The sequence below is a fragment of the Ananas comosus genome, linkage group 22 (assembly GCF_001540865.1).
Source record: "Ananas comosus cultivar F153 linkage group 22, ASM154086v1, whole genome shotgun sequence".
In the NCBI taxonomy this organism is placed as follows: Eukaryota; Viridiplantae; Streptophyta; class Magnoliopsida; order Poales; family Bromeliaceae; genus Ananas; species Ananas comosus.
The window spans coordinates 10,155,469-10,179,319 of NC_033642.1; the positions used below are offsets into that span (position 1 = coordinate 10,155,469).

Sequence of the window (23,851 nt, forward strand, 5' to 3'; positions counted from 1 at the left end):
TGTCAACCGTCCCACACCAGAATCCAAAATCTTCTTTGATACACATCGATCCCCACCCAGGTTTTCGGGTTAAAATGTGTTGGATTTTTTTTTATTTTTAAATAAAATTTCAGAAACGCATGCATTTATCTATCCTATTTTGAATTCAAAAACATACACTAATTTAAACACTCGAATTATATAATATTCCTTGGACAACCTACATTTATGCTTGCTAGCTATAACTCTAATTGCAGTATCCATTAGTGCGGTATTTTATTTTTTATTTTTTATTTTTTTTTCCTTATTAGGAGCAAAAAGTGGCGAAGGATAAAGAGTGCAACCACTTCACAGCAACAAATTCAAATAAAAGCACTTCTCTTTTAAGATAAAATTCGAGATAAACAAGCATTAATTAATCTTCAATAATAAAGCAATTTCCACTGCAACACTCCATCTTTCTCCTCCTCTTTTTTTTTTTTCCCTTTTTTCCTTCTCTCTCTCTCTCTCTCTCTCTCTCTCTCTCTCTCTTTTCTTTTTCCCCTTTCTCTCTTCCTCATTTCCCTCCCAATTCCACTCCTCCATCTCTATATATAACCCCTCCCTTTCCTTCCCTAGCTCTCCTCCTCACGCCACCTCTCTCCCCCTTCACCTCTCTACGAAACCCTAACAACACTAGTAGCTCGATCGATCGACTGACCGAGAGAGATAGGGGTGGGGGGAGTGGGGAGCGAAAATGGTGAAGTTCTCGAAGGAGCTCGAGGCGCAGCTGATACCGGAGTGGAAGGAGAAGTTCGTCGACTACAAGCAGCTCAAGAAGCACGTCAAAAAGATCAAGCTCTCCCCGGCCCCGACCTCCGCCGCCGACGATGGCGAAGCCGCCGCCGCCGCCGACGACGACGACGACGATCACCTCCTCCACCATCACCGCCGCTACTACGACTACGGCTTCTCCATCCTCGACCCGATCCGCGCCATCGTCCACCGCTTCTCCTCCTCCTCTCGCCGCCGCGATTACCCCTCCCAGGTATCGATCGTACTCACCCCACCCCGCAAAATCGCCTTACTCGATCGCGATCGTCGATTTTTCTCTCTTTTTTTTAAAAAAAGACCCTTTTCCCAATCCTTCGATCGATCGGTCGATTCGATTTGGGAAAGAGCGGGGTGCGAAGAGGCGCTTTTTGTCGCGGTTAGTTCGAATTCCGTTACGCTTTCCGTTTTGGACGCTCTCGTTCCTCGGGAGAACAGAAAAAGTGAAAAGCGCAATAAGAAGAAGTCGGCGCCGAGTCGTATCGAACGTCATCGGGCGTTAGGACACAGCGCCGACTTCATGTTTCGAAGCGTAGGGTTACTTCGACAATAAGTCACAAAGAGAGAGAGAGAGAGAGAGTAACAGAGAGAGAGAGAGAGAGAGAGAGAGAGAGAGAGAGAGAGAGAGCTTCGCTCAATATGGTGACATCACGAAACCATCGTGATTAATTTGCTCCTTTCTTTTTTCGTTTTCTTTTTCCGCTATAACACTAATAGCTAACTGCTATGACACTGTACATCTCGTGATTCTCATCCGACGGTTCATATCTCATCGTACCACGTATAGTAGAAGCTATCTTTCACATTTAATTATTTAACAGTATTTTATTATTTGCTATTTTCGTAGACTGATGAAGAAAATCTGTACGACATGGAGCTGGTTCAATCAAGAGATAAGGAGGTAACTGATTCTTAATTCTCTCTCTCTCGGTCTCTCTTGGTACATATGTATATTGTAAAATTCGAACATGTACAAATTAACATATAATTGATTAATTAAACAGGTGAAGGAGTTTATGGAGATATTGGACAAGGAGCTGGGGAAGGTGAATGAGTTCTACACAGCCCAGGAGAGCGAGTGTTGTAAGCGAGGCGAAGATCTAATCAAACAGCTTCAGATTCTCGCCGACATCAAGCGGATCTTACACGAGTACCGCCGCCGCCAACACAGCCACCGTCACTGGCCCTCCTCACTCGGCTCGCCTGCAACGCCAGGCTCTGCCGGCAGCCTCCTCTCTGGCCTCAGCTCTCCTGCCTCCCCTCCTGGTTAGGATTCTATTTAATTAATTTGACTAGAGCGTAATTCTATCTCAAAATGTCAGAAAAGATTCTGAATTCAAATTCCGCCAAATCAAACTGTAACTTAAGACATCGGGGAGAGTCGTCAGTATCGTGAATTGGGCTCTGAATATAAAATATTAAAATACTGTTCTCTGTTGACTTATATATATATATATAGAAAGCGGGGGGGAGACGGATCAGCAATCGCAGGGGGAGTGCGTGACGCCGATGGCGGAGGAGGTGATGGCGGCGCTGGAGCGGAACGGGGTGAGCTTCATCGGGTCGCCGCGAGGCAAGGCGAAGAAGGGGATGAAGCCCAAGATGGCGTCGATGCGGATCGACATCCCCGCGACCACCCCGGGCCGCACGATCTCCGCGGTCACCTCCCAGATCACCATGATCTGGGAGGACATCATCAACGGGTCCCGCAAGGACGGATCCAACGGCGGGGACTACATCACCCGCAAGAAGATCCAGCACGCCGAGAAGATGATCCGCTCCGCCTTCGTCGAGCTCTACCGGGCTCTCGGATTGCTCAAGACTTATAGGTTGGTTATAGCCTGACGAAATTACTAATATGCCGCAGCATTCGGAGATATCAGTTTAGTAAAGCTCGTGGGTAAAATGGTCTTTTTAACCCTCCCCATGCAGAGCTTCACGTACGTCGTGACATATTATATATTTTATATGAGTATGAACTTGCGTGTGGGGACGTTGCGCTGACCATTTTACCCCGGCCGTGTGTGTGTATATATATATATATATATATATAATATACACACACACTCCATCTATTACAGTTCGTACAGTAGTCCTTTTTGTGCAACCGCTCATAATTTGACTTATTTAATTTGTTGCTCGATCATCTGATGCAGCTCGTTGAACATGAAAGCCTTCACGAAGATAGTGAAGAAATTTGAGAAGGTAATTGATGGCAAGAACATGCATGCCTATAATACAATCCGATAAACTTTAATTACAACCCACGAGAGATCGTAGGGATCGCGCAACTAAAGCTTTTGCAGAATAATTGTTTGGGTTAGAATAATGGTTACTCTAGTGGAAATAATCCATTAATTGGATTCCAACTAAAGTATAGCTAAATAGTAGCTTAAAATTAGTTAGAACGTAACGCCCACTTGATTATTTTTATTTTTTTTTTTCACTTTTTAACAAAGCAGGACCTGCGAAAAGTTTAGCAAGTGTACGTACATGCATGCGACTTAATTCTGATTTTCAAGGTATACAAGTTTTAACTAGCCACATGCTAAACTGGCTGGCTAGATAGAGCATAATTAATAAATAAGTATGGGGGATGATCAACTTATTAGTGAAAGAAATTAACCATCCTGATGAGTGGCGTTGTTGGGTAACAGAATCTAATCATAAGCCCGATAGATCAAGGTTTCAGAAAAATCCAAATGAACGGTTAAAGAAGCACGGAATAAGGGGGGGAGGGGCCCTCACCGTCGCAAGTTAAGGAGGGACAATACATTATACATATAGAACCTCCCAGTCACTATGAAGAAGCTGCAGCCGCAGATTCCACTCTGGACCGTTCATCGTCCGCAAGCTGCGCGTGGGCCCCACGTGATCGGACGGTCGGGAGTGTTCGAAGAAACCACACACGCTGACGCTTGTTTCCCATGTGGGGCCCAATTTAGTACGGGGTGTGGTGATTGGTTGGTGGATTCTGTTCGCTGTCCTTCTCGGGACAGCTGAGCCGGTTACGGAAAAAGGGCAAAACATAAAATAAAAGAAGAAACAGAAAAAGCTACGCCCGTATTTCACATGAGAGGCATGAGATCGACGTTGAGTTTGTTCGCTTCACTGACCGAAACTGAAGTGATAGAGAGGCTAAAGGAGGAGTGATATATATATATATATATATATATATATATATTACTTTCTCTTGCTTCTGCTTTTTTGCTTTTTTTTTTTTTTATTGTGACATGTTCCGTAGGCCTGGTCCGTAGGGCCGCTAAACCTCACACACACACACACACACACACACACCTGTTAATCCACTCCACGGGGGTGGGTTATTAAATTCTCAAGATACGCACACACAGAGGTCGAACTCTTGATCTTCAAATATTCGTCTAGAATACGCACATACGGAGTTTGAACTCTTGACCTTCAAATATTCGTCTTACGAATACACATCACTTTAAGTACAAGAAAGTTAACATTTCTCTTGCTTTTTACTTGGTTGCATGTTTGAAATGTGATTTTCCATATATCTTTTTTTCTCTGATTATTGACGGTGACATTTATTCATTAATTAATTCGAACTAAAATTGGATTGTATATAACTTGATGTGAAGGTATCGAACCAGCGACAAGCTGCGGATACTTTCTTAAGGAAGGTGAAGAGATCGCACTTCATAAGCTCCGACAAGGTATATATTCACGCACATATGTGTGCTCTATATAGATAGATATCTTTGCATTGTTTTTTTATATTAATCTAAGAATAAGTTGGTGGTATGCGCATGGGTGAATCATGCTAGATAATAATAAGATAAACAAGCTGTGCTCCGCCCAGTAGTATACTCCACGTAAGTGACGCTATATATAGATAGTTATTATTATTCTCATGCCTTATAAAAAATAAAAAAAGATTATTCTTATTCCTATTCGGGTTCCTATTTGCCATGTATAATGTGGAGGGGACGAAAAGAAAACGGAATATCGTATCAATACGCTCTCCCTGAACGTCATAGCTAGTGGGTTCCCGCCACATTTTTCTTTTATAGGGAGTAGTCTACCACGTCATCTGTGGACCGGGTAATTTATAAAATTGCAACACTAATCCACACAGGGGATGAAAATATTTCGAACTTAATTTTCGACTTCCACCAACTAGAATACTTTGAAACGCTTTGGCAAGTTTACTGGGCCGTGTCCAGGGAACATGCTTCAGAGACAAAAACCCTCCGCCTCAATAAATAAATAAATAAACAAATAAATAAGAGCAATCCTGGCTTATAATTAGCTAATTATATGGATTTGTTTTACTATTAGACATGTATTGAGAATTATTATAACAATGAAGTGATAATAAGATGGGCTTCTATTTATCGAGTGGGAGGGACCATTATTTTTTCGGTGCTTTATTAACGTTCGTAAACTGAAAAAGGAATTAGCTAAAATAAGGTAGCAATAATCTCTAGTTCTTTCGCTTTCGTGCTTATTCTTACTAATTAAAATAGTAAACAAGGTGGAGGCTTCGGTGTCCTCTATTATCAATATAATAATAAAATCTAAAAATGGAAAAAAAAAAAAAAAAATTTGGACAGGTGGTAAAGCTGGAGGACGAGGTGGAAGCCATTTTCACAGAGAAATTTACAGACAAGGACAGGAAAAAGGCCATGAAGTTTCTAAAGCCTCAGCAACCCAAGGATTCGCACATGATCACCTTCTTTGTAGGTATGGAAGCGAAAAATCCGTAAATTACTTACTAGAAAAGTTTACCATGTATTTCAGAATTAGATAACAGTAAGAAGAGCACTAATTTGCTTATATTGTTGACTATTATTATGGAACATTATAACACTCTTCTCGGAAAACTTAAAAAAGTTTTTAGAGAAAAATGGTTACTTGCGTACAAAATTAAAACAAAAGGTAGCTTGAGCTTTTAAACATTAATTAAGGTTATTTCTACGACTGTCCTAGAATTTCACATTCAAATTTGAAACGTCTTTGGCAACTTTAGAGAGAGAGAGAGAGAGAGAGAGAGAGAGAGAGAGAGAGAGTGAGAGAGAGAGTGATTGTTCAACAAGGTGAACAACAACTAAGGCTTCGTTTTCTTTTCCCTAATAAAGCCTTTTCTTTTTTTTCCCCCTTTTTTTGGGGGTTATTGCAGGATTGTTCACAGGGAGTTTTGTAACTTTGTTTAGTGTGTACGCCATCTTGGCTCACTTCTGCGGCATCTTTTCTTCCTCCACCGAAACCGGCTATGTGGAGATTGTATACCCTGTTTTCAGGTAAAATCAAAAGCTCCTCCTCCTTTTGCTTCTTTTCTAATATTTTACACTAGGTGCTGTGAAAAAGCTTATCAACATTATTAATCCATGGGCCTCATCCAAAATACTCGACCTAAGTATATGATAACTATATGATTATTATGCTAAATTTAGGGGGCCATGATATACTAGTTGTAGGTATCATTAGTAATGGCACCCCCACTTACTGCTATGGGTTTAATTAGTATGGACCTGTCCTTGTTTTCCATTACCATTTTTCCAATCCCCCTCTCTTCACATGGTCTCACAGGTTGCCCACTAACTAGGAGAATGACCACAAAAATATATAAAAATTCTAACTTTTTCTGGTGTACTAAGCTCCCACTAACCACAGAGAAGATCCTGAGAGATCCAACACTAGTATTTTAAAAACAATACTAATTCAGTGTCCCCCCTTACTCAGTTTCCACCTTTTCACAAAAATTCATAAGTAAAGCAACAAAAGACTCACAGCAGATTAAAACAATTAATGAATAATAATCAGCTCCAGCTAACTGAGAACACTGGGAGATAAAACATGGAAATTATCACTGAATTTTGATGATATTTTATCTTCTTGATTGTGCAGCATGTTTGCGCTGCTCAGCCTGCATATCTTTCTGTATGGATGCAACATTTTCATGTGGAAGTGCACAAGAATAAACCACAACTTCATATTTGATTTCAACTCGCGCACGGCCCTGAAGCACAGGGACGCGTTCCTTATATGTGCGTCCTTCATGACCACCGTCGTGGGGGCTCTCGTGATCCATCTCTTTCTTAAATCTGCCCACGTCTCTGATCACGTCGATGCCATACCCGGAGCCCTCTTAGTGGTAAAAATGTTCTTTCAAATAGTCGCCATTAAATGCCAATATCTATCAATGAATGATTCAGTTCATGAGATACTTTACTAGTCCGCTCTAACTAGCTTCTGCTATTTCATTATTCTATGTTTCAGGTTTTCGTCGGACTACTGTTTTGCCCATTTAATATCCTATACCGCTCAACGCGCTATTGCTTCCTCCGAGTCATCCGTAATATTGTTTTCTCACCATTTTACAAAGTAATGAAACACCGCCTCAATCTTCTTTACGTCTCCCCGTAAATACAGCATAGAAAGCATATTTATGATCACAAAATGTTAATCTAAGAAATACTACTGCACTTCAGGTTTTGATGGTCGACTTCTTCATGGCTGACCAACTAACCAGCCAGGTGAGGCTCAATAAGATAACACAAACTTTAGCTAGACCTAAACACAACTGATCAAGCTGCAATACCAACAATCCAACACTATCATTTAGTGTCGGTACATTCTTTTGTCATGCTATTTGACTCTACCTGGTACTTACACAGATCCCCCTCCTAAGGCACATAGAGTTCACGGCGTGCTACTTCATGGCCGGAGGATTCCGAACTCACCCAATCGAGACTTGCACACGAAACCAGCATTACAAGCTCTTGGCTTATGTCATCTCGTTCCTTCCGTACTACTGGAGAGCCATGCAGGTAGACCACATGCCGCATGCCCTTAAATTTAGCCAGTACCCAAATTATAAGACATAATAATATCATCGTTTGGACATCCTCGGAATATTTGATTACTCTCTAGTATGCATCATCATCATAAGCAACCTCATTTAAGTCTTTTCACAGCAATGTACCGTCGTCTATCAAAACACTCAATGATAACAAGGCTACAAAAGGAAACATTTTAATGTTGGGATGTCAACCTGGTTTCAATCTTCTACTCCATACTAATAATCATTCCTAGGCAAACCAAAATAAGACAATGAAAGGGGCTTACTTTGATGTTGCAAAAAGATGTATTGCAGCATGAGTATCACTCGATAAAATAGATCTATATGGGTTCAACCTTTCCTCTAAAGTTTAATCTACTACTATGCATACTGATACTTCGGCTATATTTTCCAAGTGTGCTAGGAGATACCAAAATAAGACAATGAAATGGGCTTAGTTTGATGTTAAAAAAAGATGCATGCAGCATGAGTATCACTCGATAAAATAAATCTATATGGGTTCAACCTTTACTCTAAAGTTTAATCTACTACTATGCATACTGATACTTCGGCTATATTTTCCAAGTGTGCTAGGAGATATATTGAGGAAGGCTATGAGCTCCATCATCTTGCGAACGGCGGAAAGTACGTATCTGCAATGCTGGCAGCGGCTGCCAGATTGAAGTACGCAGTGGAGCCCACCACATTTTGGCTGGCCGTTGTCGTGATCTCTTCTTTTGCAGCTACCGGCTACCAACTGTACTGGGACTTTGTAAGGGACTGGGGATTTTTTGACCGAAGGTCTAGAAACAAGTGGCTTAGGGATGACCTCATCTTAAAGAACAAGGGCGTTTACTATGTTTCTATTGTAAGTGTAGAAGTTCTTGCTAGTCTCTCCATCTAACACAAAAAATTATGTGTGAAAGGGTAATATATCATGGTTGGTCCATGCAGGCATTAAATTTGGTGCTTAGGCTTGCATGGATTGAAAGTGTGATGCAGCTCAACCTGGGTCCAGTTGAGCACCGGTTGGTCGATTTCCTGCTGGCATCATTGGAGATTACTCGCCGAGGCCATTGGAACTTTTACAGGTAATTAGTTGAATCGATTGAGCTGCAATAAGACTAATTAATTTTAGTGGTTAGTTTGATCTAATATATGCTTTATCTCTTGTATCTCCATTGAAGGTTGGAGAATGAGCACCTGAACAACGCAGGCAAGTTCAGGGCAGTGAAGCAAGTGCCACTACCATTCCGTGAAATGGAATCAGATGGATGAGATGAAGGTGCCCACCAATTGTACATAAATTAAGGGCTTTCCGAGGAAGCAGGGTACAACATAAGCCAGGAGATGATTGCTTTGGCTATCAACTATTATTCTACATAGAGACTTTTGCCGATTTCTGGTTTCAGCTTGAAGGGAATTCAAGGATTATATGCAATCAAAAACAAGGTTATTCCTGATCTGAAACCGGAATCAGGTCCAACGGAATAAAGAAATTAACTTGACCAGGAAAATGCTTCAGAAGATCGCATGGATAAAGTAGATATATACTAGGTCCAAATTTGAAATTGATTGCTGATTACTTTTACAAATTGGACAGCTGGAAATGCAGTATGGAAGATGCAAATAGAAGATTAGTTGCAATCTTCGTAAACTGTAACTACGAATGGAACTAGATTTGGATCAGAAGTTGTATCCATTAATTTCGATGAATACAAAGCAAAATATGCTCATTTTGCTCTAACATTTTAATATCCATAGTTGTCGTCATTAATAAATTGTGCTAGGTGACAGTGCCGTAGAGAAACTGGAGTTTTGCTATTTTAACTGGTAAAGTGGTTCTTTCAAACAAGATCGACTAATGAAAGAGCAAACTCTGACCCAATCATGCTGTTCTAATTAACCAGTTAATGCATATGTTTCTTTTTAAAGCCAGATCCTCCAAAGCAATAATGATAATATTCTCAAAACTCACAAAATCTACTGCTGAAAAAAAAAAAAAACAGAAAACTCCATATGAACCATGCCAAGTGCAGTCTAAAAAGTAGCAGAGTAACCAAAATGACTAGAACAATGCTTCTTATATGCTAACAAACGGACAATTCGGTAAAGAAAAAAAACACACTTGAATCCAAGTTTCTACAACTGAGATTAAAGCAATATGCTTTACACAAACCGTTAAGTTGCATAACTAAAAGGAGATTATAGCATATTTAACAGGAAAAGTTTTGTGATGCATATATATAAGGAGAGCTATAGCAAGTACCTCCAGAAAGCAGGGCGGTCTCTCGAGACAAGAAGGACCCTCGAACCCAAATAATCAAATGTAGGGCAATACAAATCATCTGACCCAATAGTTTGTTTTACTTTCACCTCTACTGTGTTTCCTTGATCAACGCTAAAACTGCGCAATGCTTCATCTTTCACAGTATCAAACACAAAAAGCCCAGTACCACATACAGCCATCACAAGAGAGGAACTTCCCCACACCTGAGTCACTAGAGAGTGGTGAAAGTGAGCATTGAATTCAGGCAATTCATATGTAGTGACAAGTTTTCCTTTCCGCAGCGAGTAGTGCTGCACTTGCGAGCGTGGACCACCTTTAATTGGTAATCTAGCTTCGGTACTACCAATAAATATTGAGTCACCACGTGAGAAGATTGAGTGTCCAAATGCACCATGTCTTGAAATTTTGAGGCCAATACCACCCAATACACGGAAGTCAAAAACTTTTACGCTTTCTTGTGTACAGAAAACACCATCATTGCCCTCCACTTCAAGTGAATTTACTCTGCAATCGAGAATGCAACAACTCACATTATAATTCAGAAAAAAATTATATAGTCATAGGTAATTTTTCTTTTCCCATTTTGAAACAAAACGATACCTTTGACGAACACCCCCACCCAACTCAGCATCTGTATTATTAATATGTAGGGAGTAGACTCTTTTGCCAGCAGAAGAAACAGACATCAAAGGCTGTGGAGTGAGCGAATTCACATCCCAAAGTGAAATGGCTTCTGTTCCAACTATAACCACTTTACCCCTGCTTCTCCATTGAAGAGGGCTTGAGAATTCCATTCCCACCACCGGATTGTTCACTTGCCACTTCATAACTAGATCCCCATCACGTATATCATACGCACTAACTGCCTTTTGCCTGGTAGCAGTGGAAAGCAAAAGGGGCCCACAGGGTCTATACCACCACTGCTGTCTTTCTGTAGCTGGCATGGCGGATGAAGCACTCTTGGATAAACCACTACTAGAAACAGAAGATAATGACTGTGGACAGGAATCAGGTGTTTCTAAATCAATGTGGAATGCTGTAACGTCTCTCTTATAAAAATCCCATGAACAAAATCCGGAGTTCAAACTGCTTCCAGCTGAAGCTGCAACCACATATCTCCCAGAGCATCCATCTGCACCAGGGGCACGAATTAGCCAACAATCACCCCATAAGTTGGGTGACACTCCACCTGGCGGCTTATATTCAGTCTTAATCTGAAATGACAAAATATGAGATTGGTCAATAACTAAAATGTTCCAACCTATGTTTCACGATGTGCCTATGTGATGTGTCAGCATGATGGAGGCTAATAGCCTACAGATGAAGATGAAAAGGGACTATATGAACTATATCGCGTTTTGAAATTACCACCAGAATTATATAAGTTTAGGTGTCCATCTCAAAATATCCAACTTTTAAGAGAAAAGAACTCCATATGTTCAGAAGATCAAAAACAGCCAAAAAAAGGTGTGGCTCAACACTGTTGACAAATTTTAGAAGAATTAAGTACCTCACAATTTGCAATGTCATAGTAAGAACAGCCAAAAAAAGGTGTGGCTCAACACTGTTGACAAAGTTTAGAAGAATTAAGTACCTCACAATTTGCAATGTCATAGTAAGAACAGGTACCATCACTATGAGCAAGAAGAACAGCTTCTCCTTCAGAAACAAACCATCCACCAGTTGAAGGCTTGCGTCCTATCTCCCATAACTGATCAATCTCAGTTTTCTCGGCCTCCTGCTCCACCATGTTTTCAGGCTTATTGTCCTCTTCAAAGAGATCTTCAAATGTTTCAGTTGAGAGCAACTGAATCTCCTCCTTGCTCTTGCCACCAGCCACATTATCAGAACCACATTGTGCAGAGGAAGTGCTATCACCCCCTGGCTCACCACTTGCTGCCTGTTCTGAACTATCAGTATTGCCATGTTTGTCAAGCCCACCTTCATTAGCATCTAATGAAGCCAAAAACTCCATTGCAATGACATTTTCATCAATGTAGTTCAAAGAACCATCTTCTGGTTTCCGATTAGCGCCTTCGTTTGATATATGCGATAATTTCTCACTGGAAATAGAAGAGGATCTCCGATTCCTTAATAACTTGTGATGAGGGAAGAACCTTGCTTCCAATTCTTCATTGTTCAAACCTTTTGTTGGATTTGCCATGTCACCCCCTTTCCCGACACGACCTATCTCAACATTTTTATTTTGTGAAGCATTATCTTTCTTTGAATCAGATGAACCAGCTTGACTTTTAGTTCCATCCATCACATTTCCTACGGCTTTCTCAATAGCAGATATTTTGCTCTGGATGTCTGAAAGAATTAGCTTCGACTCATCAGGGTTGTTGTCATCCAAGATTGCCTTAGTCCGCTTGATTTCAGAAGCAATTTTTTGGACTTTCCCTTCTAACATTGCCAACTTCTCATGCAGCCTACTTGAGTACTTACTCCCAATTGGATGAACTTTTCCCTCTCCACTGGCCTCCTCAAAAACCGTGATTTTTTCTGATAATTTATCCTCAGAGTGCATATTACGATCCGAGTCAGCTTGTCTTCTACTTCCCTGGTTGTCCCCAACTACAACACCATTACCTGTTTCTTTCTCTGAACACTCTAAATCAGGAACAGCCAAATCTTTCTTAACCTTATTCAGGGGAACAACTGCAAAATCTCTTGTTATATCAATTTGAACATTCGAAGTAGAAATTAAGCATCCTCCATCTTTCATATTATCTGAAACCTTAGAACTAGGCACAACTTTCCCATTGGTAGATGCAATATTTGAAACTGCAATGACTTTATCTTTGCCAATGACGGTCCCATTCATTTCAGTTCCACGACCTTTAGCAAGCTCCACGTAATCAGCTCCTGTTCCATCAAAATCTTCTTTGTTGCTGCATGCCCGTAAACCACCTGAAACTTTTGCTGCTCCGCCACCAGATTTTCCTGAACTTGAATTTGAAATCTTAGAATCATTCTTCACTGATTGCAAGCTGGAAAAACCACAAACCTTAGAGTTCTCTGAAACCCTAATCGCAGCAACCGATCTCCTCTCCTTGTCTTTGGAATTTGAATCCACCACGCCTTTCCCCTGCTGACATTTCTCCAAAACCCTAATCCCACCGACGCTTCTTCTCAAGCCCGTTTCAGCTTCCAGATCCTTCCCGATGGTTCGCCCCATCCTATCTACACCCGAAACCCTAGATGCGCGGAGATTGGACATGAGCCTACGTAAGTCCGATGAGTTAGGGGCCTTACCTCTCGGCATGGACGAGGTCGACCACCGCACTCCGGCAGCGGCGGGTTTCTCGGCGATCTTGGGGACGGGATTGGGGCGGACGACGGAGGATCGCCCGCTGGAGATGGATCTGAGGTTCTCCTTACCGGAGGAGATGGGGGTTCTACGGCCGACGATGACGCTTCCTTTCTCCTTGGGCGTGGACTCGGGGAGGGGCTTGTGAGGCTTCGATGCCATGATTTTGCCCCCTCCGCCGCCGCGATCCTTGAGCCGCGACGACATTATCGCTCGAGAATTTAGGATTAGGGTTCGAAGAGCGAGAGCAAGAGAGAGAGGGGAAGGAGAAGAGGGTTAGGGTTTGGGTTTGGGTTTTTCGTTGCTTTTGATGAATCGGAGGTTCGGAGCGGAGAAAGGAGAGAGAGAGAAAGAGAGAGAGAGAGAGAGAGAGAGAGTGCGGGGTTTTGTCGTTTTCTGCGGGATATCATTTTGCCGGGAAATGTGTGTGGTTTGAATTTCGAATTTTTTCAGTTTAAATCCGCCTATGCTGCCCGTGGAATATTCGCCAGAACGCATACACATTTTATTAGGCTTGAGAAGTTTTTGGCTGCATACATTTTATACACCACACATAATATGTAGTATAGACTATAGAAACTGCGCGATACCAGGGATAAAATTATAATAAAAATCTATAAATTAAATAAATAAATAAAAATATTTAAAAAATAGTAAATAATTATAATTGATTGGTCAATAATAAAAAAAATATTTTAAATTTTTTTTTTAGAATGAAAACACACCATAGCGACAAGAAAAAAGAAAAACGAAAAGAATTAACTATAGGAAAATAAAAAAAAAAATATTGTATAGATATTCTGAACAAGGGGGACGGGTCTGCTATATATAACATTAACAGTAACCAACAAAATAATATATTAAAAGTCCACTTTTCTACTAATTCATTATGAAAAAATTTTCATATAACCACTCACGCATTATGATAAAATAAAAAAAATAAATAAAGTCATAATTTCTAAAATCCAAATATTTCATTGTCTCCTCCTCCTTATTCTTCTGGTTATTCTATCAAACAACACTCAGGCACTACACAAATAAACCAATTTAGAAATTTTTTTTCTTTCTTTGCATAAATATTTCTGCCAATGTATAAAATAGTAGAGACAGGCCTAAAAAATTATTATTTGATATGCTATAAGAGAAAAACCCTTTTTTTTTAAAAAAAAATGGAGATTACAATCAAGACAAATCACACACTTTGAAAGTAAAAGAATAATATTCAAAGGGCTTATTTGTGGTAAATTACAGTTAATGGCGTAATAACAATAGAAGAGGAGGCATATTCCCTTGGGCCCTCTATAGCATATGCATGATGCACATATCTAGAATATTTCGAATCTTCTCACTCCTATCATAGCGTGGATCGACGATGCCACCGCTATTGCCGTCGACACAAGTGGGGAACTGGGGATGCGCCTAACGACACCTTCTCGGCTGATGGCGACGGCAACAGCAGTAGTGGCTCCTTCAAAGTTGGCGGATGCGAAGGTGTATAGGTTGAGGGAGAGAGATTGATGTTGACAGAGAAGAAGAAAAAAAAAATAGAGAGAGAAAGAGAACAAAAAGAATGAAAAACTACGGTCGACGATTGGCAGCAGGGAGAGATGGATACATTAATTATAAGGCCACGTATGGAAGGCAAAAGGTTACTATTAGTGCCTATTTGAAGATAGAAATGTGAAGCATTAATTTATGAGAAGATTAAGGATTATGTATAATAATAAAGACTCACAGATAACCTAGTTAATTGAATGAGAAAGAGAAAAGTTGCCAATACTGACATGTGGGTCCCATAGTAATTAAATTTAAGGTCATCAGTAGTTTATAGATTATAGATAATTAACTTTCATGTTATAGATATGCTATATAGTATCTAAACTAACCATTGAAAAAAGTTACATATTTATAAGTATCACATAAACCCCAAACAAAAATAATATAGGAGATAACATAGTTTGATTTACTAGATTTCTCCGTCCAAAATTGATGTATAAGGCTCTCTAAATTAGTAATGCAGCAAATAAAATATAATATATGGATATGCTCGTTGCAGGCAACAATTCGCCATTTAATACGCAGCTCAGCCATTTGTTAGCCGACCGGTGTTCCCCGAGTTAAGAGTATAGCTTTGCTCTAATGAGCATGTAGCAACAATTTACCCTATAATTTCTCTTTGCTTGTGTAAACAAATAATGCCCAGGATGTAAATAAATGAAGTGCTCAAACATTTAGATTGGAAGCAGTGAGAACTATTGTGAAACCCCAGAAACAGTCATTTTAAAAGCCGACTTCAACAAGCACAAAACTGTACAAAAGCTTATACAGCAAAGCAATTCAGATGATTAAATCAGTGCCCCCTGTGGGTCTACAACAACAGCACCGTCTAATGGAGCATTTCACAAATTGAACAATTTGCAGTTTTTGCTGACGCTAAGAGGTAAGTCGATACAAGATTTTGAAACATTTAATCAAACAAAAATTATGCAACAATATCGGTTCCCATCAACAGCCAAGGATTAGAAGACGAATAGATCACTAGCAGCAGCAGCTAACCTCTCCTGCACATATCACATTTGGCCTCCTTCCGGACAAAGCATTGTATTAATACAGTAGTGGAAAAAGAGAACCCTCAAACTGAGAATCTGCAACAACTGATATCTTCAAGCAAACATCAAAGATAAAAGATTAAAAAAAAAAGAAAGAATTACAGATAAACTGAACGGCACATAATCATTCAATGAAACTCAAGAGGAGAGGAATCACTCCATAGATATTAAATACCGTGTCGACAGAAATCAAAACCATATCGCCATTTAATCCTCAAAACCATCCACCAATTGCTGACCCGACGAGCTTTTGGACGAGTGCTTCTTACTAGTGCCGCTCTTCTTGCCCTTGGCTTTCTTGGCCTTCATTCGGCGCTTCTTCTCGTTGGCGTCGACCCAAGTATAGTCAGAAGGTATATAAAAGGGGTCAACATCTTCCTTAAAGCTTCGGCCACCGATGCTGTCCCCATTAGACTGTGGGGCCCGGCTTCCTCTAACCCATGAATACCATGAGCCCGACGAATCTGTTTCCTTGGATTTGCTTTCCTCGAAATTGGTCGGACTCGAAGGCGGAGTGGCAAACTCGTCAGTTGGTTGGAGCTCTTCGAATTTCGTGAAGGTAACGAGGACCCTGATTGTTGGGACAATAGGGATGGCTATCTGAAATTGAAATTGATGATGATTCGGCAAAATGGTCAGTAAATGGAGGTTATTATTTATGCAGAACTTAAATCTTCAGACTTGCTGTCCCGTGTAGTTAGAGTAACATGCCGATATGGGAGGTTACTTCAGAAAAAGATAGGAACAATAACAAATATGACGATAAAAGTTTAGCTCTGTTAACCAGAGTTGGGTAACAAAATCTTACAACATCAGAATGTATAACATATGAACTACAAAGAGAAATCTTGGACGATATAGATTTTTGTAGAAATGTGAGAGATTACAGGAAGGCTCTCATAGGAAAATGAGGAGGACCACCATGCATAAGAATTGATTCAGTGATTAGGATATAACCACCTTAATTTATCTAGCAAAATTTCCCAATTAGTGACCTTAAAATGGCTAAGAGAGCCAGGTTTTTCACACATTTATTACTTCTGTTTGCATATTAATCCTCCAAAAGAAGATTAAGCATATAAAAGGAATATGGAAAAGACGAAGAAAGGAATAACAAAAAACAATAGTTAGTCTTTCATTCTGAGAAGTAGCACATCTCCAGTCATGCCAAAAAGGCAAAAGCCCAAGGAACCACGGAAATAAAGTACTTCTCACGTTCCCCGTTGTATTTTAATTTAAAAAGAAAACCCATTTGAATTGTTTACTCGTAGGTGCTGTGCATAGAACTTCAACCTTCTTTTTGAAACATGTCTACATTAATCATCGGATTTGGAAGTCATAGAAATGGTCTAAGCCTAATTTTATCTCTATGCAGTAGCTTAGAGCCTGTTAGGATGTTGGAATAAATTATCCAGTGATATACAGGGATTATCTGTTTTTTATTACAACAGACCCCCCTTCATAAATACAATCCTTACATCAATACAAGCCCTACATGAACTTAAGATAAGAGTTGTCGTTAAGCTTGAGTGACCAATACAAGTTCTCTTTTATAAACAGCATGGTTCATTTGCAGTCCTAAAGACTTGCCAAAAGAGGTGAAAAGAGCAACAGGGTGGGGGATTGCTCAGTCACTGACATTACCTTAAACAACCATGATTAATCCCATTACTCCTAGTAATTGTGTGATTGCAATGGGACACCTCAAGGCTAAGAATAGTCCCACATTAGATGTGAAATCCACGGTGCATGAGTATGTAAGGTTGGATGGGCTAGACTTGGCCCGACAGGTTACCAGGTCTAAAATACCCAGTTAATCGAGCCGCAGACTCAGCAACGGGTGACCCTCTAGGAAGCAGGATGTGACATGCTATGTGTTTCTTGATTTCACAAATTTTCGTGTGGAAAACACAGGAACACCCCTGGGTTAGGTTAAACTCACCATAGCCTGATCAATACTTTGAGATTATCTATGTAACTACAATTTCACCATTCTGTGCATCTAAATTTACTACAAGAAGTACAACTACATTTAGAGGTAGCACTGGACAAGGCAGTAGGTATTTCACCTAGGCCTTTCAGTAAGTAGCTGCGAAGGCATTGACATATTTCCTTGAATAGCAACTTCAATCATGAGTAACCAATTAGTCTTAATAGCAGCATTTAAGATGCAACATGCAATAGCCTAATAAAGAAATAGAAGTTAGCACTTACCACCACTCAAAATAAAGAAAACCAACACACTCCTTGATCAGTTATTGAAGATTAAAAATGACGAGTTACAGCGCTAATAGGACAAGAGATGGCTAAAATTATAGGACAGTGGATATCATGAGCAGACCAAAATGTTGGTAGAGATAAAGGAGGACAGGAATTGCAAAGGGCAAATAATGGGCAGGTATAGTGCTATGAGTAGAATTCTGTAAGAAGCTCAGTGACTAAATAGGGCAAATGACTATGAAGGGGGGTATGCATACTATAATCAGATGGTACAACAAAAATGTAGACATCAAATAGAGAGCTCTGAGTAGACAGCTAAACATGCATGACGAATATTTTGCAAAATTACCTACAAAGTATTTTGGGCCAACATATTTTGCGACGATAGTTAGTGCTGACTGAAAGCGTAGCCACAGGCCAAAAAAAGAAATAACTAGATTTTCTTTACCAAAAATGAACAGGAAGACAAAATTAAAAATGATGAAGCAAACTCCGTTGCCGCTAGAAGAAATGTAAAGGAGATTGATCACCTTCACGGGGAATGTTCCCAGAGGTAGCTTGGTCGTTAAAAGCTCCCTCAGCCTCCTCACAGCCTTCACTTTGTTCGCCAGCACATCAAGCAAAGGAATAAGCTCCTCCGTCTTTAAAGGGAAATCCGGTGTCAGCCACAACACAGGCCTCAAACCTTTCTTGTACACGCTCTCGTGCTTTTCGGATTCTCCGCTCTTCTTCTTCTTACTCCCCTTCTCCTTCTCCTTCTCCTTCTCCTTCTCCTTCTCCTTTTTAGTATCCCCTAAATCATCCTTTCGATTCTCACTCTTGTGATTCGTATCATCCATGCCGTTCTTGGACGTCCTCTTACTCGCCCAACCGAACCACCCCTTCCTCTCTTTACTGTTATTAGTAGCTTCTGGAGCATCGCATTCCTCTGAACGCTCCGGGCTCCCCATACTCAGCGCCGACTGCAGCTGCTGCTTCTCCTCGGAAGTCAAGATATCATCCAACTCGCCGTCGATTTCGCCGTCATTGACCGGCCTCTCCTCGGTCTCCCCTGCGAAGAGCTCCTCGTCAGTCATCGCACCGGGAACCCTTCTCGACTTCACGCTCACCATCACGTGAAGCATGTCGTACACCTGAGCCTTCCAATTGCCGACCGTCTCGGCGATCACCTGCCTCCGCCAATTCAAGTGAGGCACGAGCTCGGCCTGGGTGACGTCGATTCCCGGACGATACATGTTAGTGCGCGACATCAGCGCGACCTCGTGCCCCACCTCGGCCTCCGTCGGAGGCTCGCCGGCTCCTTCGAGCGCGTTTGTGATCTCCTTCTCCTTATGGGCGAGGACAATGAGGGATCCGGGGGAAACAGGCCGGCCGGCCTCCTCGGCCGACATGCCGTCGCCGAGGAAGAGGAAGGTCTGGTCGGATCGCTGGATCCGGAATCCGTCGAATCCGGCGAGGGTCATGTCGGCGCGGAGGTTGGCGCCGCGCTTCCAGATGCGGTAGGTGTCGGAGGGGGCGATGCGGCTGATGAAGGGGATGACGGAGCTGTCGAAGTGGAAGGAGATCTCCATGTAGAAGTCGCGGATGCGGGCGATGGAGGAGACGATGCGGGGGAGGCGGCGGCACCACTTGGCCCAGGCGAGGGGCTGGTAGTGGCGCGCGATGATCATCGCGATCGCGTCCTCGCGGGCGCACACCGCCTCCTGGAGCGCCGACCACCCGCTCTCGTTCTGCAAGGACCAGTCGGCGCCCGCCGCCATCAGGATCTCGGCGGCGACGGGGTCGCGGAGGCGCACCGCGAGCTGGAGCGGGGTCTCGCGGCGGGGGACGTCGCGCCGGTCGATGGCGGCGGAGACCTCGTCGGCGATCCGCTCCCCGCGGAGCGACTCCTCCTCGGTGGTGACCTCGCCGGCGCGCGGGAGCCGGGGGAGCGCCGCCACCACGCGGCGCAGCGCCGCGTGGTCGCCCCGCGCCACCGCGAGGTGGGCGGGGCTGTGGGCGTACTTGGAGACGTCCTCCATGGCGACAAAGAGATGCCTCGATCTCGATTCTCGAAGCGCCCCCCTACCTCCTTCTACTCATCTAGCACATGTACGAATCCAAAAGCTCCGCTCCAGCAGCAAGCCCCAACTACTGAAGAGATCGAACCCTAGGGTTTATAAGAGTGAGCAGAACCTCGGATCGCCACAATCGCGAATGGAATCTAGGGGGGAACCGATGAATCGAAGCTTAGAAAGAGAAATCGGAAGCATGATCTACGCCGATCTTCTTCGAGATCGAGCTCGATCTTCTTCGAGATCTCGCAGCTTCGACGCGAAGATGGAGTGTGAGAAATATCGAAGGAAAAAAAAAAAAAGGGAAAGCGGAGAGGGGCGAGCGCAGAGAGAGAGATGGGATGGGATGGGATGGGATGGGGAAGAGAGAGAGAGAGAGAGAGAGCGAGGGAGGAGAGAGAGGTGGGGAACAGTCAGACCACGCGACCTTCTCTCTCTCTCTCTCTCTTCGTCTCTCTCTCTCTCCCCACATCGAACCAGTTAAGTTTGGGCAAAAAAGTTTGGGAACCCCCTCAACTTCACAGGATTTTGAAAAAAGCCTCTATGAATTTATGCTTCTGATTGATTTTATTTTTTAAAACTATTCTGATCTGAGTTATTTGATTCCATCTATTGACGATTAATTATTAATGCATGCATAATTTTACCTAATGAAATAATATTTAAAGCAATGAAATTTGATGAATTACAATTAAATTTTTAATTCAATATAATATAATAAAATAAGTAGAAACTATGTGTCATAATAGAGAAAGAAAATGAGGTGTTAGTTTCACAAAAGCTGCTTGTTTAAGGGACTTTGTGGATTTTTACCTTTCTATTGGTATAGGTAGGAGGAATTCTACACTGTCACACTTGCACCACGTCATCAATAACAAGCCAATCACATTTCTTCTTTTCAAACAAAAGTATAATAAAAATACTTTTTTACAATCATGATGGGACATATATTCTTAAAAGAATTAATTTGATTGGTTTGTTACGCCATGTCACTAATATACCCGTTGCATTCTAGAATTTTTCGTATAGGTAGAGGGGCAATCCAGCTTTGCAAGTCAATTCATGTTCGACTTGATATCGAATCGTCCGTTTAGTAAATAAATAAAACAGAGTTGAATTTATTTTATATATATATATATATTCTTTCTAGTTTTTTTAACTTGTTGTTCATGAACCATCTCGTGTTCGACTCGTTAAATAACAAGCCGAACACAAACAAAATTTTTCGACTCGATATTTTAATGAGCCAATTTGAAATCAACTCGTTTATAAAGACTTATTTATAAAATGAGCGGAACACGGGCCTACCCCAACTCGCTAATGTGTTGACACCCAAATTATAGTACTAGTTGCGAGCCCCATTTACAAATTGACCTCGTATCTTGGTTAAATTACAACTGTGCCATTGTTCCGTTGGAACCTGGACCACAAACGGGCCTTTGTGCCTCACCAGATCTATTCTGATTGGGGCCTCTCCTGGATCAAGATCTACTTCGCGGGTTATTCTCTTTTTTTTTTTTAAGATAATTAGCATTGTCAATTTGTACTCTATTTTGACTAACCAATTACCTTAAATATTACTGAACAAGTCCTAATGAACAACAATTATGGATATTCTCTGAATTTAATTGTGCCTTTGTCACATTCCTTTATGACATCAAAAGTGTAATGCTTCGAAGAAGATGTCTCGTAAAAATAAAATTAAATGTAACTCCCAATATCTGTTTGCAACTAAATCGCAAAATTAGAATGATTAGTCAATACTAGATTTTTTCTTGCAGTGAATTCTACTGCAAACTTAATCACATTTAGATTATCTATGTATCCAAAAAATAATAATATACGTACAATCTTACTAGAAACATTATCCCGTGAGATGTCTCACTTCTTACACTCTAGTACAAATTCCAAAATCACATGTAAATCAAAAGCATCAAATTACAGTGGTTACTTTCAAAGCCATAAATGTATCATTTTTAACATTTCGCTATAACAGAAGTTTTTAATTATTTTTCTTTGCTAATAATTGCTATACCTTAAAATGTTTTATTTTTGATGGAAAGAAATAAAGAACTTGAACAAATTCATTAACAATTATGTGGAAAACAAAAAATGCATGCCTTTGTTAGTATAATTATCATATGACACATTTAATGTGCCATATATTGACTTTTACTTCGCAAGTGAGATTATCTACATTTCCTTAGGGTGCGTTTGGTTCGAGTTATCCTGGTAGGATTACAGACAATCCTGTCAGGATAACTGTGTTTGGTTAATCCGCTATATAATCTAGTAGTTAATATAGCATTACAAATCGAGTAGGATTACATCGAAAATATTAACGGGAGGGGGGTCGTTTATCTTGCAATACTGAAACATGTTAATACTACATATTATGTAAAATGACAATTTTACCCTCCAACAACCGCAAATCTAATTAACAGCATTATTTTTATCTCTCTCTCACCTTCCCCCTCTCTCTCGCACGCCGCTTTCTCTCGCACGTCTCTCTCTCTCTCTATCTCTATCTCTATCTTTTTCTCTCTCTCGCACAAATACCTATCTTCTATTGCGTCGTCCTCCCAGGTCTTCTCTCCATTCGTCATTTCCGCAAACAATAATATTCAAATGACTACAACAAGGACAATTTTGAAAAAAACTATACTTTTATGTCGGGATTACTAAATTTTATAAACTGAACCAAACGTATTAATGCTATAAACACTGTAATCTAGTATTATATTACTGCATTAAACTAAACGCGCTAATGCAGTATCAGTAGTAATCTCATCCCAAAATTTAAGACACCTAAATATGTTGAGATATTTTATAATATTACATAACTCGAACCAAACAGGCCGTTAATAACATGACGCCCTAACCTCAATAGTTTGGTCTCCTCATGGCCCGTCATTATAGCTTGGTGGTTGAGTGGCCAACTTTGCTGCTCTCTTTTATCTTTTTCTCTTTTTGTCCAGCCACTGATGTGCCTCATTTTTACGTTCTCGTCACGTGAGTACTCCTTTGCGCTGTTACACATGCATTATATATATATATATATTTAATATGGTCCCCAATTCATGTGACCTCGCCTCTCAAAGTAAATCCTTTTTACTTTTCTTTTATGCACAAACAAAAAGCGCACAATCTTCGCTGTCACGGTGCATTGCATTTCTTTTGAGCGGAACTAACATACAATTCAAGTTCCAACAAATATAATGCGTACTCTATAAAGACCTATAACCTACTTTAAATTACAATTTTACAACAAATATAATTCAATGGCTATTTTTCGTTCATTTATTTTTTAAATTTTTAAGAAAATTTAAAATAGTTGGTAAATTTTTAAAATTCGTAGATAAGAGATTATAGGTATTACAATTCGTTTATTAACCATATGACTCATCATATTATTCTGCAGCTGTAGAGTGGCAATTTAGCATTTTGGTCTCGATACATTATGTGCTTTGGAAAAGTTTCATTAGGCATATCCACTATAAAATAAATAAATATTTATAATACTGAGATGCTAAAGCATCATTAATTTCAAGTGCTTTTTCAACCGCAAACACCCTTAATACATGAAATCTGGGTTCTTTCCTAAGCAATTAATCCATAATTTATGGTGATAGAAATCGCCAAATCAAGCAATTAGCGGCGGATCTCTTTTTGTTAGGTGCGAATTAATTGAAGCCGTATCATACAGCTGGAATGGTGAGAAGTTTTATTCTAGAGTTCAACCAATGAAGCGAAGGGGGGAGTTGA

At 40.8% G+C, this 23,851-nt stretch overlaps 3 protein-coding genes across 5 annotated transcripts; 1 reads left to right on the forward strand and 2 right to left on the reverse strand.

Moving 5' to 3' along the window:
• On the forward strand, positions 538–9,359 carry LOC109727225 (phosphate transporter PHO1-2-like). 2 transcript variants are annotated; one of them, XM_020257235.1, is made up of 15 exons: positions 548–1,006; positions 1,637–1,690; positions 1,794–2,055; positions 2,249–2,618; positions 2,946–2,994; positions 4,398–4,472; positions 5,373–5,502; positions 5,939–6,059; positions 6,667–6,913; positions 7,039–7,143; positions 7,251–7,295; positions 7,437–7,589; positions 8,187–8,468; positions 8,555–8,691; positions 8,788–9,359. In XM_020257235.1, exons 1-15 carry the CDS (start codon positions 716–718, stop codon positions 8,876–8,878), a joined length of 2,412 nt encoding a protein of 803 aa, XP_020112824.1. In that variant the 5' UTR covers positions 548–715; the 3' UTR covers positions 8,879–9,359. The 2 variants fall into 2 exon arrangements, with proteins under 2 accessions (XP_020112825.1, XP_020112824.1); XM_020257236.1 differs by lacking the exons at positions 8,187–8,468; positions 8,555–8,691; positions 8,788–9,359 and adding an exon at positions 8,017–8,150 and having other exon boundaries at positions 538–1,006.
• LOC109727224 (KIN14B-interacting protein At4g14310) lies at positions 9,666–13,617 on the reverse strand. The gene is made up of 3 exons (XM_020257234.1): positions 11,485–13,617; positions 10,491–11,104; positions 9,666–10,394 (listed from the first exon to the last, which is right to left on the reverse strand). Exons 1-3 carry the CDS (start codon positions 13,408–13,410, stop codon positions 9,857–9,859), a joined length of 3,078 nt encoding a protein of 1,025 aa, XP_020112823.1. The 5' UTR covers positions 13,411–13,617; the 3' UTR covers positions 9,666–9,856.
• On the reverse strand, positions 15,459–20,390 carry LOC109727653 (ankyrin repeat domain-containing protein 13C). 2 transcript variants are annotated; one of them, XM_020257821.1, is made up of 3 exons: positions 18,563–20,390; positions 15,988–16,412; positions 15,459–15,864 (listed from the first exon to the last, which is right to left on the reverse strand). In XM_020257821.1, the coding sequence occupies exons 1-2, from the start codon at positions 20,051–20,053 to the stop codon at positions 16,020–16,022; spliced, it is 1,884 nt and encodes a 627-aa protein (XP_020113410.1). In that variant the 5' UTR covers positions 20,054–20,390; the 3' UTR covers positions 15,459–15,864; positions 15,988–16,019. The 2 variants fall into 2 exon arrangements, with proteins under 2 accessions (XP_020113410.1, XP_020113409.1); XM_020257820.1 differs by having other exon boundaries at positions 15,462–16,412.

Excerpts from the sequence above, each read along its gene's own strand:
- LOC109727225 (XM_020257235.1), top strand. The coding sequence starts at position 716 with ATGGTGAAGTTCTCGAAGGAGCTCGAGGCGCAGCTGATACCGGAGTGG. Across the intron at positions 6,060-6,666 it reads ATTGTATACCCTGTTTTCAG|CATGTTTGCGCTGCTCAGCC; the intron begins GTAAAATCAAAA and ends TTGATTGTGCAG. Across the intron at positions 8,692-8,787 it reads GGCCATTGGAACTTTTACAG|GTTGGAGAATGAGCACCTGA; the intron begins GTAATTAGTTGA and ends TCTCCATTGAAG.
- LOC109727224 (XM_020257234.1), bottom strand. The coding sequence starts at position 13,410 with ATGTCGTCGCGGCTCAAGGATCGCGGCGGCGGAGGGGGCAAAATCATG. Across the intron at positions 11,105-11,484 it reads ATGACATTGCAAATTGTGAG|ATTAAGACTGAATATAAGCC; the intron begins GTACTTAATTCT and ends TTGTCATTTCAG. Across the intron at positions 10,395-10,490 it reads GGTGGGGGTGTTCGTCAAAG|AGTAAATTCACTTGAAGTGG; the intron begins GTATCGTTTTGT and ends TCTCGATTGCAG.
- LOC109727653 (XM_020257821.1), bottom strand. The coding sequence starts at position 20,053 with ATGGAGGACGTCTCCAAGTACGCCCACAGCCCCGCCCACCTCGCGGTG. Across the intron at positions 16,413-18,562 it reads TGGGAACATTCCCCGTGAAG|ATAGCCATCCCTATTGTCCC; the intron begins GTGATCAATCTC and ends TTTCAATTTCAG.